Source organism: Sceloporus occidentalis, unplaced genomic scaffold (assembly GCF_023333645.1).
Source record: "Sceloporus occidentalis isolate IW3139 unplaced genomic scaffold, rSceOcc1.0.p SCAF_4, whole genome shotgun sequence".
NCBI lineage: Eukaryota > Metazoa > Chordata > Lepidosauria > Squamata > Phrynosomatidae > Sceloporus > Sceloporus occidentalis.
In genome coordinates, this window is record NW_028316984.1 from 118,198,938 (window position 1) to 118,218,820 (window position 19,883).

Below are 19,883 nucleotides of genomic sequence, written 5' to 3' on the forward strand. Positions count from 1 at the left end.
GCTAGCAAAAGACTATTTCACCTGATGTAAGAGACTTTGGACTCTTCTTAACACCCTACAGCACATTTTTGCATATAATTATGCTTTTAAAAAAGAACTTCAAACAGCATCATGACTATCCCCTCTTACTATGGAGGTAAGGAACTTTTCAATTTCAGTGGATTAAATCAAGCAACAGATTGACTATATAGATTCACTATTCATGGCTGACCAACAAATCACATTTTCAAAAAAGGAATAGACATTCACAACTGGCCTCCATTGTTATATTCCACTGTTAGCTATACCACCAGGCTACACACATCTGACTTTCTTAGTACTTTGTTATTTTTGACTGCCCTAAGGCAAAAGAAGTGTAAAGGCTGAACTATTCTGCAAATGCTCTCATTAATGATCATAAAATGTTCATGCAACAGATTCTTCCTGAAATACCAGAAGGTTGTAGACTGAACTCATTCTTAGAATATATCTGGACTGCAAGGCATCTTCTCCTGTATCAGACAGTATTGGTTTGTATTGCTTACACTGCTTATTTTCTTCTTTCTTTGTTCTTGTGATGACATTTCTATTGGTGCCAAGGTACCTGATTCAAAATGGCAACATATCTCCCTTTCTTCTTGTTATTGTGTGCCTTCAAGTAATTTCCAACTTTTGGCAACCCTATCATGGGGTTTCCTAGGGTTAGAAGTGTATGACTTGCTCAAGGTCACACAATGGGTTTCCAGGGCTGAGCAGGGAATCAAACCAGAGTCACAGCCTGATGCTCAAACTACTATACCACACTGGCTTTCTTGCCTTTTCTACTTTCTTCCTGTACATCAGGTAGAAAGATGAATATCTATCTTTCCTGCTCCCTTTGGTGGCTATTTAGGTAGCTTCTCAAACATACTTTTATTAGCTTGAAACACACAATCTAGCAGAGTTAGACTGAAATATGTAAAATACACATATTGAACCCACAGGATTTTCAAAAAAGCTGATTTAGCATTCAATGATTGATTCAATGGGTCTACTCTATTTGGGCTAGCAATTGGATTTAGTGTTTGTATTTGCATATTGTTTTGTAATATTCATAAGATAATATTTAAAAGATAATAAAGATAAGAAAATTTATAGCTAAGGCTGTGGTGCACAACTGCCTACAGCTGCTGTTTTCGTTTGGTGTGTTTTGTTTGTGGAGCATGACCCTGGAGAGAGATTTATATGCAAATTAAACACTGACAGCACTTGCCAACCACCTTCATCTCTCTATAAATATTGCATCTGTTTTGTTTCTAAGATCAAAGCTGACCAGAGACATTAGGAACATATGGATGGCACCAAATGGAAGAGGTCATCAGTTACCAACCCTTAAGAAGAAGAAGAAGTAATAATCTAGTACCAGATCAGGAATGGGATGGGGCCATGAGACAGGATGGGAGAAATGTTTGCCACTTGTCCTTTGTTTTCTGATGCCCAGCGAAAAAAACAAAACTAGATCATTTGTCTAGATCATTTTTCTTCTGGCTGATTAGTTCATCATCTAGACCATCAACCCCATGTTGTTTTGGAGTTAAAAGGCAAGGCCTAGCATGTCATTAGCTCTGCTATTTACAGCATGAACAATGCCACTGATCTCTGAATGTGCTGGCGTTTGTCACACAAACACACAGTGCAATCTATTGCTTTTTAGCTGTTTTTCAAGGCTAGGCCAGTTCTCACATGTGACCCAGAACTGTGTTCTGTATCACAGCATGGATATCCCAATCCACTTTGTAGTTTTGAATTGAGTGGAATTATTTTATTCTGATATCTGCCTATATTGTAGTAGTACAGTCTAGTAGTTCTGCCTAAATATAGACAAAAAGTGGGAAAATATGTCGAATACCCCACTTGTTTACTGTATAGAAATACTGTACTGTACTTTCAGGGCATGTGTACCATTCAGATCAACACTGGATCACAGCAAACAACTATTCTAAGTAGAAAATTGGTGACAGTCATTGTGATTTCAGTCTATAAAGTATTTCCCCTTGCATTATGGAGTGTTTCTGTCAGCCTTCCAACCACTTGAGTGGTAACATCCCTTTAATGATCAGCTGCAAATTTTAAGAACTTTAAAGTTATATCTGATTAGCAGAAATCTGTGTGCAATGTTCACATTTTAGTTTGCTCTATAGTTATTTCTAACACAAGTGGAACTATCATAAGCAAACAGAGAGTTCTCCCTTTAGTCACATTTAAAAACAAATTGATTCAAGTACTTTTAAAACATTATAGTCGGCTTCATATTGCATGGGGATAACTATTTCTCAAAATTAAAGCCTGTTGGACACCAATATAAATAGAGAGTAAAAACTGGTTCAATCTCTCTGGCATTGGACTGTAGCAGCAGATGGCTCAGCAATGCTATTTAATTAAAATAACCCCATTCATTTCATATTCAGTGTATGGCTTACACCTGGTGATAACAGTGTATAATCTCTTGAACTGTCACATCACTATGTGGGTCAAAGTGAGGGCACTGTATTTTGAAAAATAATAAAATAATAATAACTAGTAGCACTTGCAAAAAATATTGTATTGTGCGAGTGTTGCTTGTTTGAGGGGTGATCTATACTGTCTTCCAGGATATTCCATTCTGTTTCTCCTGATGCCTACCACCCTTCTCTCACAACAGTCAGCTAGCATTCCATTTTGGCTTTAATCCTCCCTAGACTTAGAGTATTTTTTTCCTTATATATATTTGACTACATAAATAGCAGCACTCATGGAACTATTGGCTGTCAGTGTATATGGCACTGCTAAATTTTAAAGCCTGTACTTGCCTTTGATGTTGTATTTGCCATATCAATCGCAGACATTTCTACAGGACTAACATAGTCTATCACATTTTACAGCTACCCTTTCCCTCTCTATAATGAGTTCATTGTGCCCCGCGCGCATACACGCACACGCACACACACACTCCTAACTGATATTTAGTGGTTTCAGTAGTCTGAGGCTTGTTTCAAGTGATGAATGTACAAAATGTTTTATGCATTTTTCAAATGTTCATGGGTTGTCAAATGTATTTTCCTCTCTTTTATTTATGTCCAGAAAAGCATGAATTATATATCCAGTACTGTGATCAGTATATCCATTAATAAATATGTGATGGAGAAAATTTACCACATATCCCTGATTTATAATACTCAGTGAATCACTCATTTTGTGAAACACTTGTTCTTAGGAGAAAATCCACATGTTAGTTTTCTGCAAATGGTTTCACATGTACAGAGTGAATACACGAGGGAAGGTAATGAATACACATTAATTGTACTCTCTGAAATGGGTGACAGGAAAAGGATGGGATGAGCATGATGTTGCAAAACGTGTGTGATAATTGTTCTCCAATTGTGTGATAGTAATGGGAGCATCCTGCTTCTCTCCCATCACTTTTCCATAACTTCTACCCATGTGATAATCTCCATACACTTCACAAAAAACAGGTAGCACATAGATTTAGTGAACATTTTGCTACTCAGAAGACAGCTGTACGTACAGTTAAGAAATGACAGTCTGAAGATCATGACACACATACAAAGAACAGACAGACACAAAGGTGCTTCTTTCTTTTCTAAACAGACTATCACAGGTAATGGTGTGAGAGAAAACAGAAAATGCCTTCCCCTCCTCTTTTACCACTTTCCACACATGCACATAATACATAGGCTGAGATTCTACATCAGCCACTTAGTTAAGTATACTTAGCTCCAAAACACACTATGGAAATAATCCAGTTTGAAACCACTTTAAGTGTTCTGGCTCAGTGCTGGGGAATCCTGGGAATTTTAGTTTATTGTGTCACCAGAGCTCTCTGACATAGAAGACTAAATACCTCACAAAACTACATTTCCCAGAATTCCCTAGCATTGACTCAGGGCAGTTAAAGCAAATTCAAACTGGATTATTTCAGCAGTGTGTTTTGGACCTTACTTAAGTGATGTTTTCTGTCCCAACCTGACTAACTGGATAGATGTTTCTGCAAGCAATTGGCATTACTCTCCTGTTGACTGAGGTGCAGCAGACTGAGGTTTCCACTCTCCTCCTACAAGCAATCCCTAATGCAATAGTCAGAAGCAGGATTCCTGTCACGGTTCCTTCTTGTACTCGAGATCACTCATGTGAGAGGTATACTGTGCCTGACTGACATGAGAACAGACTCTCATGCCTTTTAGAGTCTGCTGCCCAGTAATTCAGAACTGGGGACTTTTAATATCTTTATGTATTCCCTGAACGTCAGGTTGAGTCTCTGTCATCCAGAATTCAGAAATCTGAAATGCTCCAAAACCCCAAACTTTTTTCATGGGTGGTGGAGATAGTGATACTTTGCTTTTTGATGGTTCATACTCTGTTTCATGCACAAAACTATTAAAAATAGTGTATAAAATTACCGTCAGGCTATGTGTATAAGGTGTATATGAAAGACAAATAAATGTTGTGCCTACACTTGAGTCCCATATATAGGCAAATACAGAGATTTCAAAATCCAAAACAAATCCAAAATCCAAATAACATCTAGTCCCAAGCATTTCAGATAAGGGACTCTCAACCTGTACTGAATACGTAGGGATTATGAGTATGAACAGTTACAATTGCATGATTGTAATTGAAACAGTGATTTCCAGCCATAATACATAATGCATAGCAGTCCCTCTTTTTCATACACAAAATAGAGCATACAAAAATAATCAACACACACACTCATAATACAACACAACACAAAATGAAGCACATAAAACATAATCAACACACACACTCACAGTATACAATACATACAACAAGAACAACCCTTTTTCTTTCGCATATACCCATAGAAGGGAAATATACTAACTATGGTCCAAAACGCAGAAATAATCCAGTCTGAGACCGCTTGAACTGTCCTGGCTCAGTGCTAGGGAATCATGGAAATTGTAGTTTATTGTGGTATCAGAGCTCTCTGATAGAGAAGGTTAAATGTCTCACAAAACTATAGTTCCCAAAATCCCCTAGCATTGAGCCAGGGCAGCTAAAGTGGTCTCAAACTGGAATATTTCAGCAATGTGTTTTGCACCCATAGTGGTAAGCCTTCACCTTTAATCTTGACCGTTCTCCTAGTACCACCAGCAGCCACCTCCACCCAACCACTACAAATTTCCAGTAGCATCAGCCATCTCAAAGTGGTTCTGAGTGTCATCTGGATTTTCACTAAAAACGCACAAATTTTCCACTAAAAAACATGATAAATCCCTCCTTTTTTTCTTCATGATTAAATACCTGAGGTGATGAAAGTGCCCAGATTCAGCCCCAATTACCCTGTACATTGTTTGGAAAGCTCTTTGTGAAAACTAGATGAGAAAATTTTGAACAGCCTCAGCCCCAGATCAGTTTCATACTGATGAGTGCAGATTTTTCATGCACATACACATCTGTACTTGCATACACATACACAAATAGTCCCTTCAACAAAAATTAACTTTTGAGCAAGATCACTTATAGCAATCTGAAAACTCTTGTAGCAATCTGGGGAAAAATGTTTTGTGTGCCTGAAAAAATTTTTTGTACACCCTCCCCACAATTTTCATGCAAAACCCGCAAGTATTTCCACACAGAACAATTTTCCCAGGCTCTTTGGGATACATGAATACTGAGCAAGGTGCACAGAAATATTTGTCCTCTCCTCCAGTGGGGGAAAAACTGCACATATTATTTGAGTATAAAATAGTCAAACATTAACATTCATACTCCTTTTCCAGTGAAGCAAAAGGTTACTGTGAGGATTTTTACCACTTGAAAATAAACTGAACTACTTGTTGAGAAATACATGAACAGTTGAAACTTAACACAATGCAAATGAAAGAAAATTCACTTAGTGAGGATAAAATGCTATCTTGTTTTTTAATGCATTGATAAATGCTTTTGCCGGAATTTAAAAATGAAAAATTGGAAGGCTTGAATTGTTATGTATTACAGCCTATAGTTATATGCAGCATATAGTAATATAGACAAGGTATGTTTTGTCTCAAGTGACCCACTGAATATGATTAAGAGCAACCAATTCCAAACATGGCCTCTGAATGTCTGTTATCTATATCACATTAAGATATCGGATGAAAAGGAGGAAGGAACGGGGAGAGAAAAACAGGTAATGTGGCAGCATTTTTGAGTCTAACTGGTTTTTATTTTAGCATCAGCTTTCATAGCTATAAACCTACTTCTTTTGATGTAGTACTTGGTAGCAATATCTAAATTACATTGTGTAGAAAAGGGCTGAGGCCAAATAAACAGTTGGTTACATTCTAGGTTTATCATTAAACATTGCATTTGGTGAGGACTGTAGTTTGGATATAACACAATGCAGAACAAAAAGATAACTTCTCTGCTGATCTTTGCTTACCAACACAGGACTCCCCGGAAAGTGAATAAGTTCCATTGTCATAGAAACCGCTTCTGCACTCACAGTGGTACCACCCTGGGAGGTTAACACAGCGTGAATGGTTGTGACATTCAATGATCCCCTCAGCACATTCATCAATATCTGCCTCAGAGAAAAACACAAGCCAGCCAGGATATTAATTTCCTTCAACACCAACATTTCAGATACTTAAAACAACACCACCACAACCTTCTAGAACAAAACATAATATATATTTTGATGGAAGGGTTGGCAGTCTGTCTGAACCATATCAGAAAGTTGCCATCTCATACAGATTTACTCTTGGCAATATTAAGGTTGCATTATTTACAATAAAATATGCAAAGGCAGCATCAGATTTATATGCATTGCTGGCAAAAGATCTTTTTTTTTTTTTGGACTAGAACATAGGGCACTTTTTAGCCCTATGGTCAATGAGTGTTCTTGTAAGAAACCAAGCACACACAAATGACCTTTGGTGACAGTAAATTTAATCAAAATAAACATCTTTCCAATGTATAAGTACTTATTTACCTAATCTACATGGCATGTGAATTACCAACATAAATGTGTCGGTGAATGTTTAAGTGGGACTTTTAAAGAAATACCCCCCCACACACACACACACACACACAATTCTAGCTCCTTAATTCTGAAACTATATGATCCAGTCAAATGTTAAATTTTGTATTAAATTTATACCCAGACTATGAATATGACACCAATTAAAATTAATGTGAAAACTTTCTAAATTCTGAATCTGTCATTTGTTCAAATTTCCTGATTTAAAGGAGGGAAAGATCATGGGGAGCTGTCTTCCACAGAGGACTCTTCCTCTGCAGGATGAGTCTTTTTCTCCCATCACTGGTTTTCATAGGTGCATTCATTTACCTCTGCCGCCGCCACCACCCCATTCAGTTCCCAGATGCAATGTGGTGTGCTCTAATTTTAAAATGGGATTAAAAGAGACTGTCCCCATAAAAACTGCAGGGAGGCTTTCCTACTACCTTCAGTGGATCTATGGCTTGTTCCCAATGGTTTTTCCACTTCTATTTGCAATAGACAAAATCAATGAAGGTCCATGGGAGATTTGCAATAGCCCTTGGTCCCTTACTATCTTTCACAGCTCTGTACAGTCTGGGATATTTCAGTGAGTCTTTTCTTTGCCAGGCCAAAATTGACATTTGGGGAATTTCAAAACAATAATAAATAAGCAAACAAATAAGAGTTACAATTTTGAGAGGGGAGTAAGGCTCAGATTGTATTTCTCTTTTGAAGCAACCATTATGAGATTCTGAAGTTGAAATCTTAACCTGAGCTTGGTTATGCTGGCATTTCTACAATGAGTAGTTGGTATGCTACATTTAATAACTTCAGCACAATGAATGTATCTTGGCAAGGTCAGGGAAATAGCACACTTATGACTGAAGCTCAGCTGTTCTAGTAAATCATGTGGCAGCAAATTCAAATTAGTAGCATTTTGATTTCATTTCTGATGCTTCTACAAAGATGAATCTGCCAAGTATTTTCTGTGTGTGTGTTTTTGTGATAAATGGGACCGCCCCAACTTACCATGGCTGGTCAGGTTGCGGCTGGTGGGGAGCCATCATTTCTGTGGCTCTGTGGGGCCTGCCTGGGATCCCAGCATTCTTTCCTGGGCTGAGCAGGCCCGCGATTTGCCTCATGGAGCTGGGATTACATCTCCCAGTGTGCTGCGGGGAAGATGCCATCCTGGATTGGCTGAGCCAGGTTCCTGGTTACAGGCTGTGGGGCTGGGAGGGACAGTGCCTCCCCCTCTCCCAGCTCCCTATTAGACAAGGGACCTATATAAGGCCTCTTGGTGGACACCATTTTGTGCTCGGCTCTCCCACTGTCCCTCTCTTAATTCAGGGTGCTATATTGTCACAACTTTTTGGTGGCAGTAGCATAGGTCCTGAATCTGTTGGGCATGGTTTCTAGGGCTGTGTAGCACTGGATTGGGAGTCCTTCAGGACTCGGGAGCACTGAGGGCATGTGGTGTGGCCATTGCAGGGGATGCACCGATTCAGCATATCCCAGTGACTAGGGGGTTAACAGCAGCATGTGATCGTCCACTTGCATGTCATTGATAGGGTGTTTCTGTTGTCCCTATGTCATCCTGAAGCTTGGCTGTGAGCAAGCAATATGGTTCATCAACCAACCAGGAGTTGATTGATTGCAGATCTGGACCTCATGCTTTGGGCCAACCCTAGCACTGTTTTGTTTGGCTATAATAAAGTGGTGGCCTTTCTTCCAAAACTGGCTTCTTGGTATTTATTGGCGACTCCCCTCCACAGCAATATACTGTATGTAGCCATCAAGTGTCATCTTGCTCTTGTTTACTTAACCTTAGTGCCACAGCAGAAGTATTTTGTACCTCCAAAGTTCTGGGCATCTTGTACACTTCCAGTGCTTACAATCCCATTTGAATCCATTTCAGTACCATGTTGTAATACAAAAAATACAGAAAAATCAAAGGAGCAAAATACTTTTGCAGGGTACTATACAGTGCAATAGTACAACCGATAATAGCAGAAAAATCTAACCCTATTTCAGAAGTTAGATTCAGGGCTCATCTGCACTAACAGGAAAATACAGCTTACTTTCAGGTTAGCCTGAGCTACAAGCCATAGCCTTATCTACACACACTGAGACAATTTCAGGAAAACGGTCCACACAATTCTCCCTTACAAACACAACCCCAGTCACATAAATCATAGTATGTGTAGCCACATGGCCATAGTCACTCCATTTTTTCCTCCCCCCCCCCCCGCATGCATGTGAATTTGCATATTTTTGAATTCCTTCCCCCCATCCCCACACCAATGTCATGGATGTGGAGCACAGTCCACACACAAATGCAAACATCTGGATTTTCCACTCAAAACCAGGATAAATCCCTCATTTTTTTTTTTCATCAGGGTTAAAGCCCTGAGGCGATGAAAGTGTCCAGATTCATCCCAAATTATCCTGTACAGTGTTCGGACAGCTCTCTGTGAAAACTCGGAGACACTGTTTTAACTGACAGTGTAGGCATACCTTCAGGCATAGATGGAATGAAGTGAATGAATACATATACATTTTTAAATAGTTATACATTCCCTAGAGAAAGCCAATAAAAATATGCTGTTTTTCCAAAGGGTTTCCCCCCAAAAAATCCCCAAGCTCTTCTCCAAAGTGTTGCCAATACAGACCTTACAATATGTAATAACCTTAGCTGGCTATTACTTTTAGCTGGAAGGTAATCTCCTTTGTACAATGTATTTTGAAAGATTATGATTAAAATGATCAGATTAATTTTATGTTAGCCTTAAGTAATTAAGAGGCTGTAATATTTTTTCAGGCAGTTTATGGAGAAAAATGGTTGAATCTTCTGCTTAGAGAGAACCATTAAAAATGCCCACTTGGATGGTTTTCAGTATCACTGCAGGGGATATCACTAATAATAAATGAGTGCCTTTCATAAAAAGGATGAATTGTTTTCATTCATTGAGAATTATTTCTATCCAAGAAGGCAAGAATTAAAGCAGACTAAAAATATATTTCTTATCTCTGAAAATGTGATAACTATTTACATAGGGTGTTGCCATAGGATTTTGTTCACGTGTTGTTTTATCCAAATGACACAATGTCAGAATGAATCTTAGACTCAAGTGCATTTATACCTTATGGTAGACTTTATACCTAATTACAATGGAAACCAAGACTTGAATTCATAGACTGTACTGCATCATCATCTTTCCTTTGGGTCCATATAGATGCCAATGACACTGCAAGGCACAGCCTTCACAGTATCATAAAGGATTGGAAATCTCAGAAAGAAGGGCTAGTCAATGTTATTCTGACATTCAATGTTCAGTCTTACTTTATATACTCGACTATAAGCCGACCTCATGTATAAGTTGAGGGTAGGTTTGGGGGCCAAAATTATGAATTTTGATATGACCCATGGATAAGTTGAGGGTAAAACTTATGGGTATACAACAAAACATCTAAATAATGAAGCCAAGGGAAATGATGCCAAAGAACCTACAGATGGTGAAATGGATTGAGCGAGATGTGGCTTTATTTGCTCAATTCTGCATGCCATCATAGCTCTTCTATTTTTCCAGAGCAACAAATGGCACACTTTGATGACTGTCTCCTCTCAGGAAAAGAACAGAAGTGCTACAACATCATGCAGAGCGGCAAAGCAACATGCTACTCTCCTGACCCATTTTGCATTTTTTATCTCATGCAGTAAAGTCTTAACTGAACTAAGTATGTTTCACCTGTGGTAAAGTCCAAAGTCTCAAAGGTGAAATAAGACTTTGGCCCTCAACAGACTGGCAAAATACATTGGTGTGAGGACAGAGTGGAGGCGTGGGGGCTGCCCACTGGCCACCCCCACACCAGTGTCATGCTAGTGTCATGTTGCCTGACCAACCGCGTGGTGGGTGGCATCACACTGTGTCTCTGCTGCAGCATTTAGACGCACTGTGCCAAAGAGCTGCGGAAAAGCTGGGGTGGCAGTGGCTATGGTAGAAGCCGCTTTTTGCAGCTTCTTTTTGCACTGCAGACCTGCCAGGTTGGGGCTGTAGTGTGCAGTTGTCGCATCCCCAACCCAGGGCTTCCAGGGGCGAGGGGCCACTGCCTCTTAACGGCGGTCTGCCAAGCCCCTTAATTGAGTAAATACAACTTCAGGTTATTCATGCAGGAATCCCTCTTCTACTTTCCTCTACTTCATTGGTATTATAAATCCCTAGTATTCTGGTGTTGATGGTTTCCTTGGGTGAGCCTTTATATGACCCATCTAATTTCATTTTCCTTCTTTCACTTGTAAAAAAGGAACAGAGGTTTCTTTTAATTCATTTCTATGACACAATACCATTGAAAGCATATTTGATTCAGATTTATGTAGCTGGATGTTGACTGATTAGTACCTTACTCCCAAAGCATTCAAAATGTGAGGAATTTCAAGTCCTTATTACCATCTTTGAGTTATGAGGAAAGAGGGCAAGTGGTGTGATGTTACAGAAATTATGTTAGAAAGGTGAGGTATGGTAATGGATTGATTTTACAACAAATAACTGCTGAGTCAGAATTGCCACATTTATCAATCTGTACAAAAGAATTGAAAAGAGAAATAGAAACTTTACAAGACACCAGAAGATACCATAAAAAGCATTAGACAAATGGAAGAGCAGTTAATGCACCCTCAGAGTCAAACTGCAGTACATACAAAAGCAAAAGGGGAAAAAAATCAATAAAAAAGCCCCAAGCTAGGCTATTGTCACTCTTACTAAGCCAAAAACAGATGGAACAGTACTGCTGAACTGACAAGGAAGTGGCAAAATGAATGGGAGTTTGGCCTTGTCAAATAGAGTTCAAGAGTGAATCGGAGATAACAATGGGGCAGCAGTGGGGGAAACCAATGGTATCTGAACAGAAATGTTATATTCCATAAAAATAATTAAAATAGAGAAGCTAAAGCTATCAACTCTGAGGGGCAATGGGGCTAGCTGTGTCATGCCCTCAGATACAGCAACATATTCCTGATCTCTCCACACGTGGAAGGTATGGAAAGGGAGCATCCGATATGTACAGCAGATCATTTTCTAATGTGCAGATTTGCCAATCTAGTGTGATCATCATCAAAGACCTGCCTGTCTGTGCCTTTTTGCAAATGCCTATCTTGTACAAATGAGGGAAAGGGTCTTTTCTTCTATGTTGTCCATTCAAACAACAACAACAACAACAACCATAAAAATCACCTCAGCATACTTTTTTGCCTCAGCATCTGATGATATATTATGCATGTCCTTGTAATTTTTAGTTTCTTGCCTACTGATAGCTATAACATATATCCACAGTAGTATTTTTTAATATTGTACATTACCAGAATATATTGTATTTTACATGGAGTACAGAAATATTTTGTTTAAAAAAAAGAAAAGAAAAGTAGTACTCCTTTATGCAGGAAGGAAATTTTGTTGATTGACTGACTGATTGAATTTATATCCTGCCTTTCTCCTGGGTTGAGATTCAAAGAGGCTTACAATATATTTTTGAAAAAAAAATGTTAAAGTAAAATATTAGTGTACAAAGGTTAGCAACATTATTTAAAAGCACATTTACAAACAGTTAAAAACACATTTAAAATTTAATTACCAGTAGATTAGAAATAAAGCACACCACTTTACGCACACACACTGGTGCTCAATAGTTAAAATTAAATGCCTGAACCTTTTTTTTATTTTTTTTTAAATCTTCAACTGCCTGCAGAAAGAGAGCAGGGGACAGGGCAGCCAGATCTCTAGTGGAAGGGAGTTGCTGAGCCTGGGAGCAGCCACAAAGAAGGCTCTCCCTGTTTCCTCGTAAAACATGGATGCAAAGAAGTGGGACTGAAAGAAAGCCCTCCTCTACAGATCTTAAAACTTGAACTGGCTCATATAAGGAGATGCATCTGAGAAAGTAGACCAAGTCTACAAAAGTTTATGCTACAACTTATTTCACTCAATTATAGTCTCCAAGATGCTCCAAGATCCCTTGGCATACTGATACTCCAGACTAAGGCTCCTGCCACACTGAAGAATTAATACAGTTTGATGGCACTTTAACTGTCATGACTCAGTCCTATAGAATCCTGGGATTTGTAGTTTGTTGTGGCATCAGAGCTCTCTGACAGAGCTAGATATGTCACAAAACTACAAATCCCAGAATACCACAACAGTGAGCCATGGCAATTAAAGAGGTGTTAAACTGCAATAATTCTGTAGTGCAGATGCAGCCTAAAACACTTGAATCTTTGAATTCTACTCCATTATGGAGATACAGTTTTTCAGAAGTCTGGACTCAAGCCATGTAGGGTTTTAAAGGTCAAAACTAGCACTTGAATTCTTTCCAGAAACTGACTGATAGCCAGTGAAACTGTTTCAAATGCCCTCATCTAGCCCTTTAATGACAGCACACATTGGTTTAGTACACCGGCAACATCTTTGGAATTGGGTGGAAAGGAGAGATAGAGTTGGCTGTATCAGCATACTGATGATAATCGGCTCCAGAACTCCAGATAAGCCCTTCCACTAGTTTCCTGTAGATGTTAAACAGAGGAGTCCCATAGGCCAAGGTCATGAAGTTAAGCAGGAATCCCTCAACATCACTTTCTGAGCTTGTCCCTTCAAGTAGGACTGGGACTACTGCCGAACAGTATCTCCAAGTCCTGTTCCAGAGAGAAAGCTCAGAAGGATACAATTGTTGTTGATATAGAAAACAACTGAAAAATCCAGCATGGCCAACAGGGGCATCAAACAAATGGCCCAAAAGTGCCACCATCATGCCAATCTGGGGGTGGAGCATGCACATCATGCCTGCCCCCAGATCTCTCAGAGGCCATGCTGGGGCCACCAAACATGGCCCAAAACTGGCCACAAAAGGAGCCGTTTCTGTTGACTCTGAATTTGCAAAAAAACACACAAAAGAAATGAAAATGTCTACTCCACTTCAGATGCCAGCTTATAGAGCAATCAGATGTCATGCACTCACATGCAGCTTAATAACAATTTTGCAGGGTATGGCCCAGATGAAGGTATTGGCAGTGCATGGATCACATTCCACACTTAAACTCACAGACACAGCTGATATCTTCTAAGTCCTTGGAGGTTCTTTATCTTGAGTTACAATATGTACAAATATTTGCAAACTTGTGTCACTGGCTTCCATTAGCTTTGATGTCTGTTGTAACTTAGTGTACAGCTCCACAAGCCACCATCACCAATCCACCTCCAATCCAATCCAAACTACATATGACCTGTCTTCCAGTACACTTATATACTGTGATGGCTATGAGTCATCATTCTGTGCCTCACAGCATGATGCAAACTTTGCAGTAAGTTTGCATCATCCCACGTGCTCTGACTCAGTATTTTGAGAACAGTCTCACATGATATGATGCACCCTGTCAGTCAAAATATTTTCCACACAGTTTAAGGGAACATTAATCCAACAGTTTCTTACTGCTCCTTTTCACAGCCCATTCAGGACCGCAGCAGCAGGTGCCTGGTTGCCATGGTCCTGCAGCAGTCCCAGAGCACTTGGGGTGGGAGCAGCCTAATGCACTATCTGCTTCACCCCAGGGACACACTCCCCCTGTCTAGTTCCCCACGTAAGTCATCCACCAAGGTGACCAATGCAGGGTCATTACCATAGCCAGGCCTGAAGCCAGACTGAAATGCATCTGGATAATCCATTAAGTATATTTTCAGCAGCTCTTCTCAGGTCTTGCAAACTCAGGACCATGGCTTTCTCCACCCAACTGTAATGAAGTTTTCCTCTTTTCTTACTGTCATCTATCCTACCAAGCATCACTGTTTTTTCTAATGAGTCATGTCTTGACTGAGCCAAAGTATAGGAAAACTTTGATTATTTCATGTCTTCTTTAAAGTTATGTTGAAGCCCAAATGGAAAGGACTAAGTTGGATGTTGGGCAAATGAGAAAGGGATGAGACACCCTGTCTCACTTGCCCAGCAGCTGTGCTGTGTTCTACTCACTGAGTGACACCTTATTCTTGGGTTTCACCCAGTGCGATCTGAACCCCTCACCCCCTCCTAGTGATGCCACTGCCTCACAGTAGTTTGGATGATGGGAATTGATTTTTTCCCCAGCTACAGGGTATTGCCCCAAGCCTGAAGTGGCGAACCTATGGCGCACATGCCCTCTCTGGCACGCGAAGCCATTTCTGAGGGTGGAGAGATGGAAGGGCGAGAGAAGAGTAGGAACAGGCACACACATGTTCCTCCTCTTCCCCAACCCTCCCGTGCCTTTAGCTGCCTGGAAAATACCATCCCTTGAGAAATCCTGCCCCCTGGCATTGGGTAACATCCTGTGCAGGGATGCCTTTGAGTTTGAGTACTTGGTCTCTAAAAGGTTTGCTGTCACTGACCTGAGCTATCCTTGCTATTATGAAAAACATTTTGAGTGTCTTGGTCTTGAATGGATGATTAAGGCCTATTAGCTTTACAAAAATCCTGCTCCTTGTGGAGATGAAAACTGCTAGAAGTATCTTTCTGGTATAGATCAATACATCTACCTGGATTTTAGATCTGGAAACAAAATATTCCTTTCTTTCTTCTAAGAGGCAGAGACACAGACTAGGAGATACAGGGCTAACACATGCACTACAGTAGAGAACAGTGGCTAGAGCATGTCTAAATGTTTTAGCTGCCACACTCTATGCTTGACTGTCCCAAGTTTGCCTGCTGCTATCTGGTCAGAGTGTGCATATGCAAAAACATAAACTATGTGGCTGCTATTTATCCCACAAATCTCTATTTTCTCTTACTAGAGACCAATAAAGAATAAATGAGTTACTCTCAGATGGTCCAGCATCAGTTGTTTTGACTGGACTAATATAATGGCAGGAACTCTCTGTTGCTAATGTAAGTACAGTGGCAAAAAAGTTTGTGCTTTCTCAGAGGTAGTTTAAGTGTAGCCTTGGTGCAGTCCATACTTCTCTCTCTCACACACACACACACACACAGAGAGAGAGAGAGAGAGAGAGAGAGAGAGAGAGAGAGAGAGAGAGTTTTCTTTTGACATAATGGGTGGGGAGCTAGACACTGACTATGCAACAAGTGAGTTCAAGGGCACCATATCCAATTTGCATTGAAATGCACAACTGTGGTATCTAATGTAACTATGGTGGCATATATTCACATTGTCAGAAATGTGTATAAAGGTTCTTGGCATTAAACATCTTTTGTGCATCAGTTCACAGAAAGTACATCAATTTCTCGCTTCAGCCATTTTCTCAACATGCGGCAGCCTGCAGGGCAGGCTGGCAGAATAGGGAAGATCTAGGTGTGCAGGAGGTATATTGGGAATATTATCAGCAGAATATAGACCTAAATACCCCGAAGGCATCAGATCCTGTCTGATCTTGGAAGCTAAGCATAGTCCGATATGGTTAGTACGTGAAAGGGAGACCATAGAGAAATGCCAGGTGCTGTAGGTTAAATTTCCGAGGAAGGCAATAGCAAGCTACTGAGTATTTCTTGGCTTAGAAAATCCTATGAAATTCATGGAGTCATTCTTAAACTAGCAATGTGAAGGCACATATACATCAGTAGAATCTTACTAGACTCTAATTGCTATCTTCTAATTTTGTGAAGCCCCTTTACATGAAATAACAAACAGATTAGGTTTTAATATTCAGGGTTTGGACAAAATATAAAGGAAATTTTAAATACTGGTAGATCTAATATTTAATGGTGAGACAATTTAGACCTCTTGAGAAAAATAAGCATCCCTCTCCCCAGACCCTTAACATTTGGATCTTGCTTCCTATTTCTGATTAAAGTAAGAAGCAGCTTGCCCATTACTACCTGTTACTTTCCAAAAAATATGTGTTTTTAAAAATGATTGACAACGGAATTTTTTTAAAAAGGACACAGCTTGGCAATCTATGAATATCAAAATATAAAATTCCCCATCAATCAAAATAAGGTTTTTAAAAATCTTGCATAAAAATCTACATTATGTAGTATAATATGATTAATATTCTTGCATTCAAATTGATTTGGATTTTTTAAGTACAAAACGTGATTTTCTTTTGTATTAACTTGGCCTGTTTCGATCAGCATGGTACCCAGCTGGCCTGCCCACAACTGTTAAGTATAGCCTTTAAGGAATCTTTTATGTTATATCCTGCTGCAAAAGATACAAGGGCTTAGTCTTGTATTTATGTTTCTTGTGCTTTTGACATCTTTGTGGAACCTGCACTAAGGCAATTCTTGCACATTCCATCAATTTCAAATGTTATAATGCAGGTTTCAGATTTTGTCCATGCTTCTTACCATCAATTCCTGTTTAAATGCCTCCCTTTTGAAGGAGATAGTTGTTCTGTAAAATGTATCATGTACTCCAGTACCACTCTGGATTGAATGTATTTATAGCTGCTTTAGTTCCACTTGTGCACTTTATGTGGATTAATACATGTTGTGTGACTTCAAGTATTTTCAGATAAATGGAAAACATAAAGTGAACCTGTTACAGAGTTTACTTGGCAAGCTTTGTTCAGATGGGATTTCTCACTGCCTTCCATGGCAGGTGAATGAATATGTCTTGCCCAAGGTCACCTAGTGGGATTCCATGGACAAAGAAGAATTTGGAGTCTTGGAGTCTTAGTCCAACACTCAAGCCACTACTTCACTCCGACTCCAACCCAGCATGAATGAATATCAAATATTAGTCAAATATCAATAAATGCAATTAATGCATTAAGGGAAAATCGAAAGCACAATTAAAATGCATTAATAACAAGAAAGAAGACACCACTGCACAACCAGAGAAAGCTCTGCCTGATCTTTGCCTTCTGAGGGAAGAAAAGGAAGAGGCCCCCCCATCCTTCCTTGACAGAAAGTTTCAAACCCAAAGAGCAGTGACTGATAGCCTCATCTCTTGTGCCCCACAAACATGCCTCTGATCATGAGACCAAATAAAAGACCCCCTTTAAAAATTAAGACTTGTGTAGATTTTTAAGGAAGTACACAATCTTTCAAATAACCTGTTCTCAAGTTATACATAGCTTCAGAGGTTATGGGCATCAGATTAGCTGTTATTAATATGGATTTGCTCACAAGTCTGACAACACTATACTATGATGGCTTTTTACACTGTGGTGAGTGTTTTTATATATATATATATATATATATATATATATATATATATATAATTCAGATAGGCATCCTTTGAATTTGAAAAAGCTGCAGCAGGATGCTAATCTTGTCAATTGAGAGAAGGTCCATTTTTAACATAAGCTTAACACTCATAGCACTCTGCATTATTCATAAAGGTATTTATGCTGACATGATGAATAGAATAATTTACCTCAAAAATACAACACAATGGTTTCAGAAACCAGTGGGGGAAAAAAGAAGAATTAAAATAAGTCATTCTTTCAAAATGCTTCATCATCTTTCTCCATGAAATGATTATGCTGAAGGAAATCCCTTTTATGTTGTGCAACAAAAAGACAATACTCACTTTTAATGAGACAGAAGTGGGTGTTTCAAAATAAAGACCTTTCTTCATCACAATCTTAAGGATTGTTACTACTCATATTAACATAATTCTAAGTCATTTCTCTTTGGTTTTTAGTTGAATTATTAATTGAAGTATAATAAGGTTGAATAGCCTAGAAGGGCGGTAGCACAGAATTAGATCCCATTGCTAGATCAGTACAGACTCCTACCAGCATCATTCCTCAAAAGATGGACTTCCAAGTTCCATAATAAGTCTAGCAGAACTTTTGGAGGAAGGGTATAGAGAACAAAGGGAGACTTGTAAACTTTCAAAATATTTCTTGTGATAACTCACATTCTTGTGTACTTAAAGAACTTGTATATTGGAAGGTTCCCATCACTATCTGTTGCAGTTGTGTGAAATCATAATTGACTTTCCTTACTTTCAGGAGGAGGCACTGTGTGTGTGTGTGTGTGTGTGTGTACGTACTTACGTACTTACGTACAACCTTTTATTTCAGGAGTGAGAATCCTTCAGTCCTCCAGTTGTTGTTGGATGTAACTCCCAGCATTACTAGCCATCATGACCAATGATTATGAATGCTGTGAGTTGTAATCCAACAACAACAACTGGAGGACTTTCACTCCTGACATAAAGCCTTCTAAATGCTATTTGACTGTAACTCCCATCATTCATAACTACTGTTCATGGTGACTAGGACTGTTAGGAGATAAAGTTGAAAGCACTATTGTGCCTTGGTCTCGGTGACTGATATAAAGCACTCCCTCCATAACAAAACCATGCTGCTACTGTGGCCTCAGAAGGACAGAAGTGTAATAAGAATTCCCTGGACGTAATCCCCTTCCTCACTGCCATTCCTTTCTTCCCGTATTTCATGTATTTTTCTTTTATTAGATTGTAAACCTGAGAGCAGGGAACTGTCAAATTAACAATTTGTAAGCTGCTTTGGGACCCAATCTGGCTGAAGGGCAAGATGTAAATGTTCTAAATAAATTAAAAATTAAAAATAATAAATAATTCTGTTTATCATGCCCAGATTCAGACTGGAGGCAGAGTTTGAATCCCCCTCACAGGTGCTTCTTTTCTCATCTCCCCTCTCAAAAGGAAAACAAAATCATCCATCTTCTAAAACAAAAGCATCTTCTGGCATAATGGTAGTGGGAGGTAAAAGGCGGCGGGGGGGGGGGAATCCACTAGCATTTATGTATCCATGGAAGTAGAGATACAAATTTTGGGAAATGACTTCAGTAAAGTTTGCATCCTCACATTCTTTTGCATCAATGATTTTTTTTAATTGAATCTTATTGAATTTATAATACATACATACCAGTCATTTAAATCGTATAAGTCTTAACACAAAATTTTACAATAAAGAATAAAGAATTCCATATTTTAAAATTTGTTTTCCATCCATACTTATTTATTCTT

At 39.1% G+C, this 19,883-nt stretch overlaps 1 protein-coding gene across 5 annotated transcripts in view; it reads right to left on the reverse strand.

The window, feature by feature from the left end:
• Nucleotides 1-19,883, reverse strand: part of NELL1 (neural EGFL like 1) — a 630,714-nt gene that overhangs the window by 48,073 nt on the left and 562,758 nt on the right. For 3 of the 5 annotated variants that reach the window (XM_089521361.1, XM_089521357.1, XM_089521358.1), the window contains one exon: nt 6,398-6,538. The exons of 1 other annotated variant lie outside the window; for it this stretch is intronic. In XM_089521361.1, coding sequence (XP_089377487.1) covers nt 6,398-6,538 — 141 coding nt within the window. The remainder of the gene's footprint in view (nt 1-6,397; nt 6,539-19,883) is intronic. One more of the 5 variants, XM_089521359.1, reaches the window with a different exon arrangement.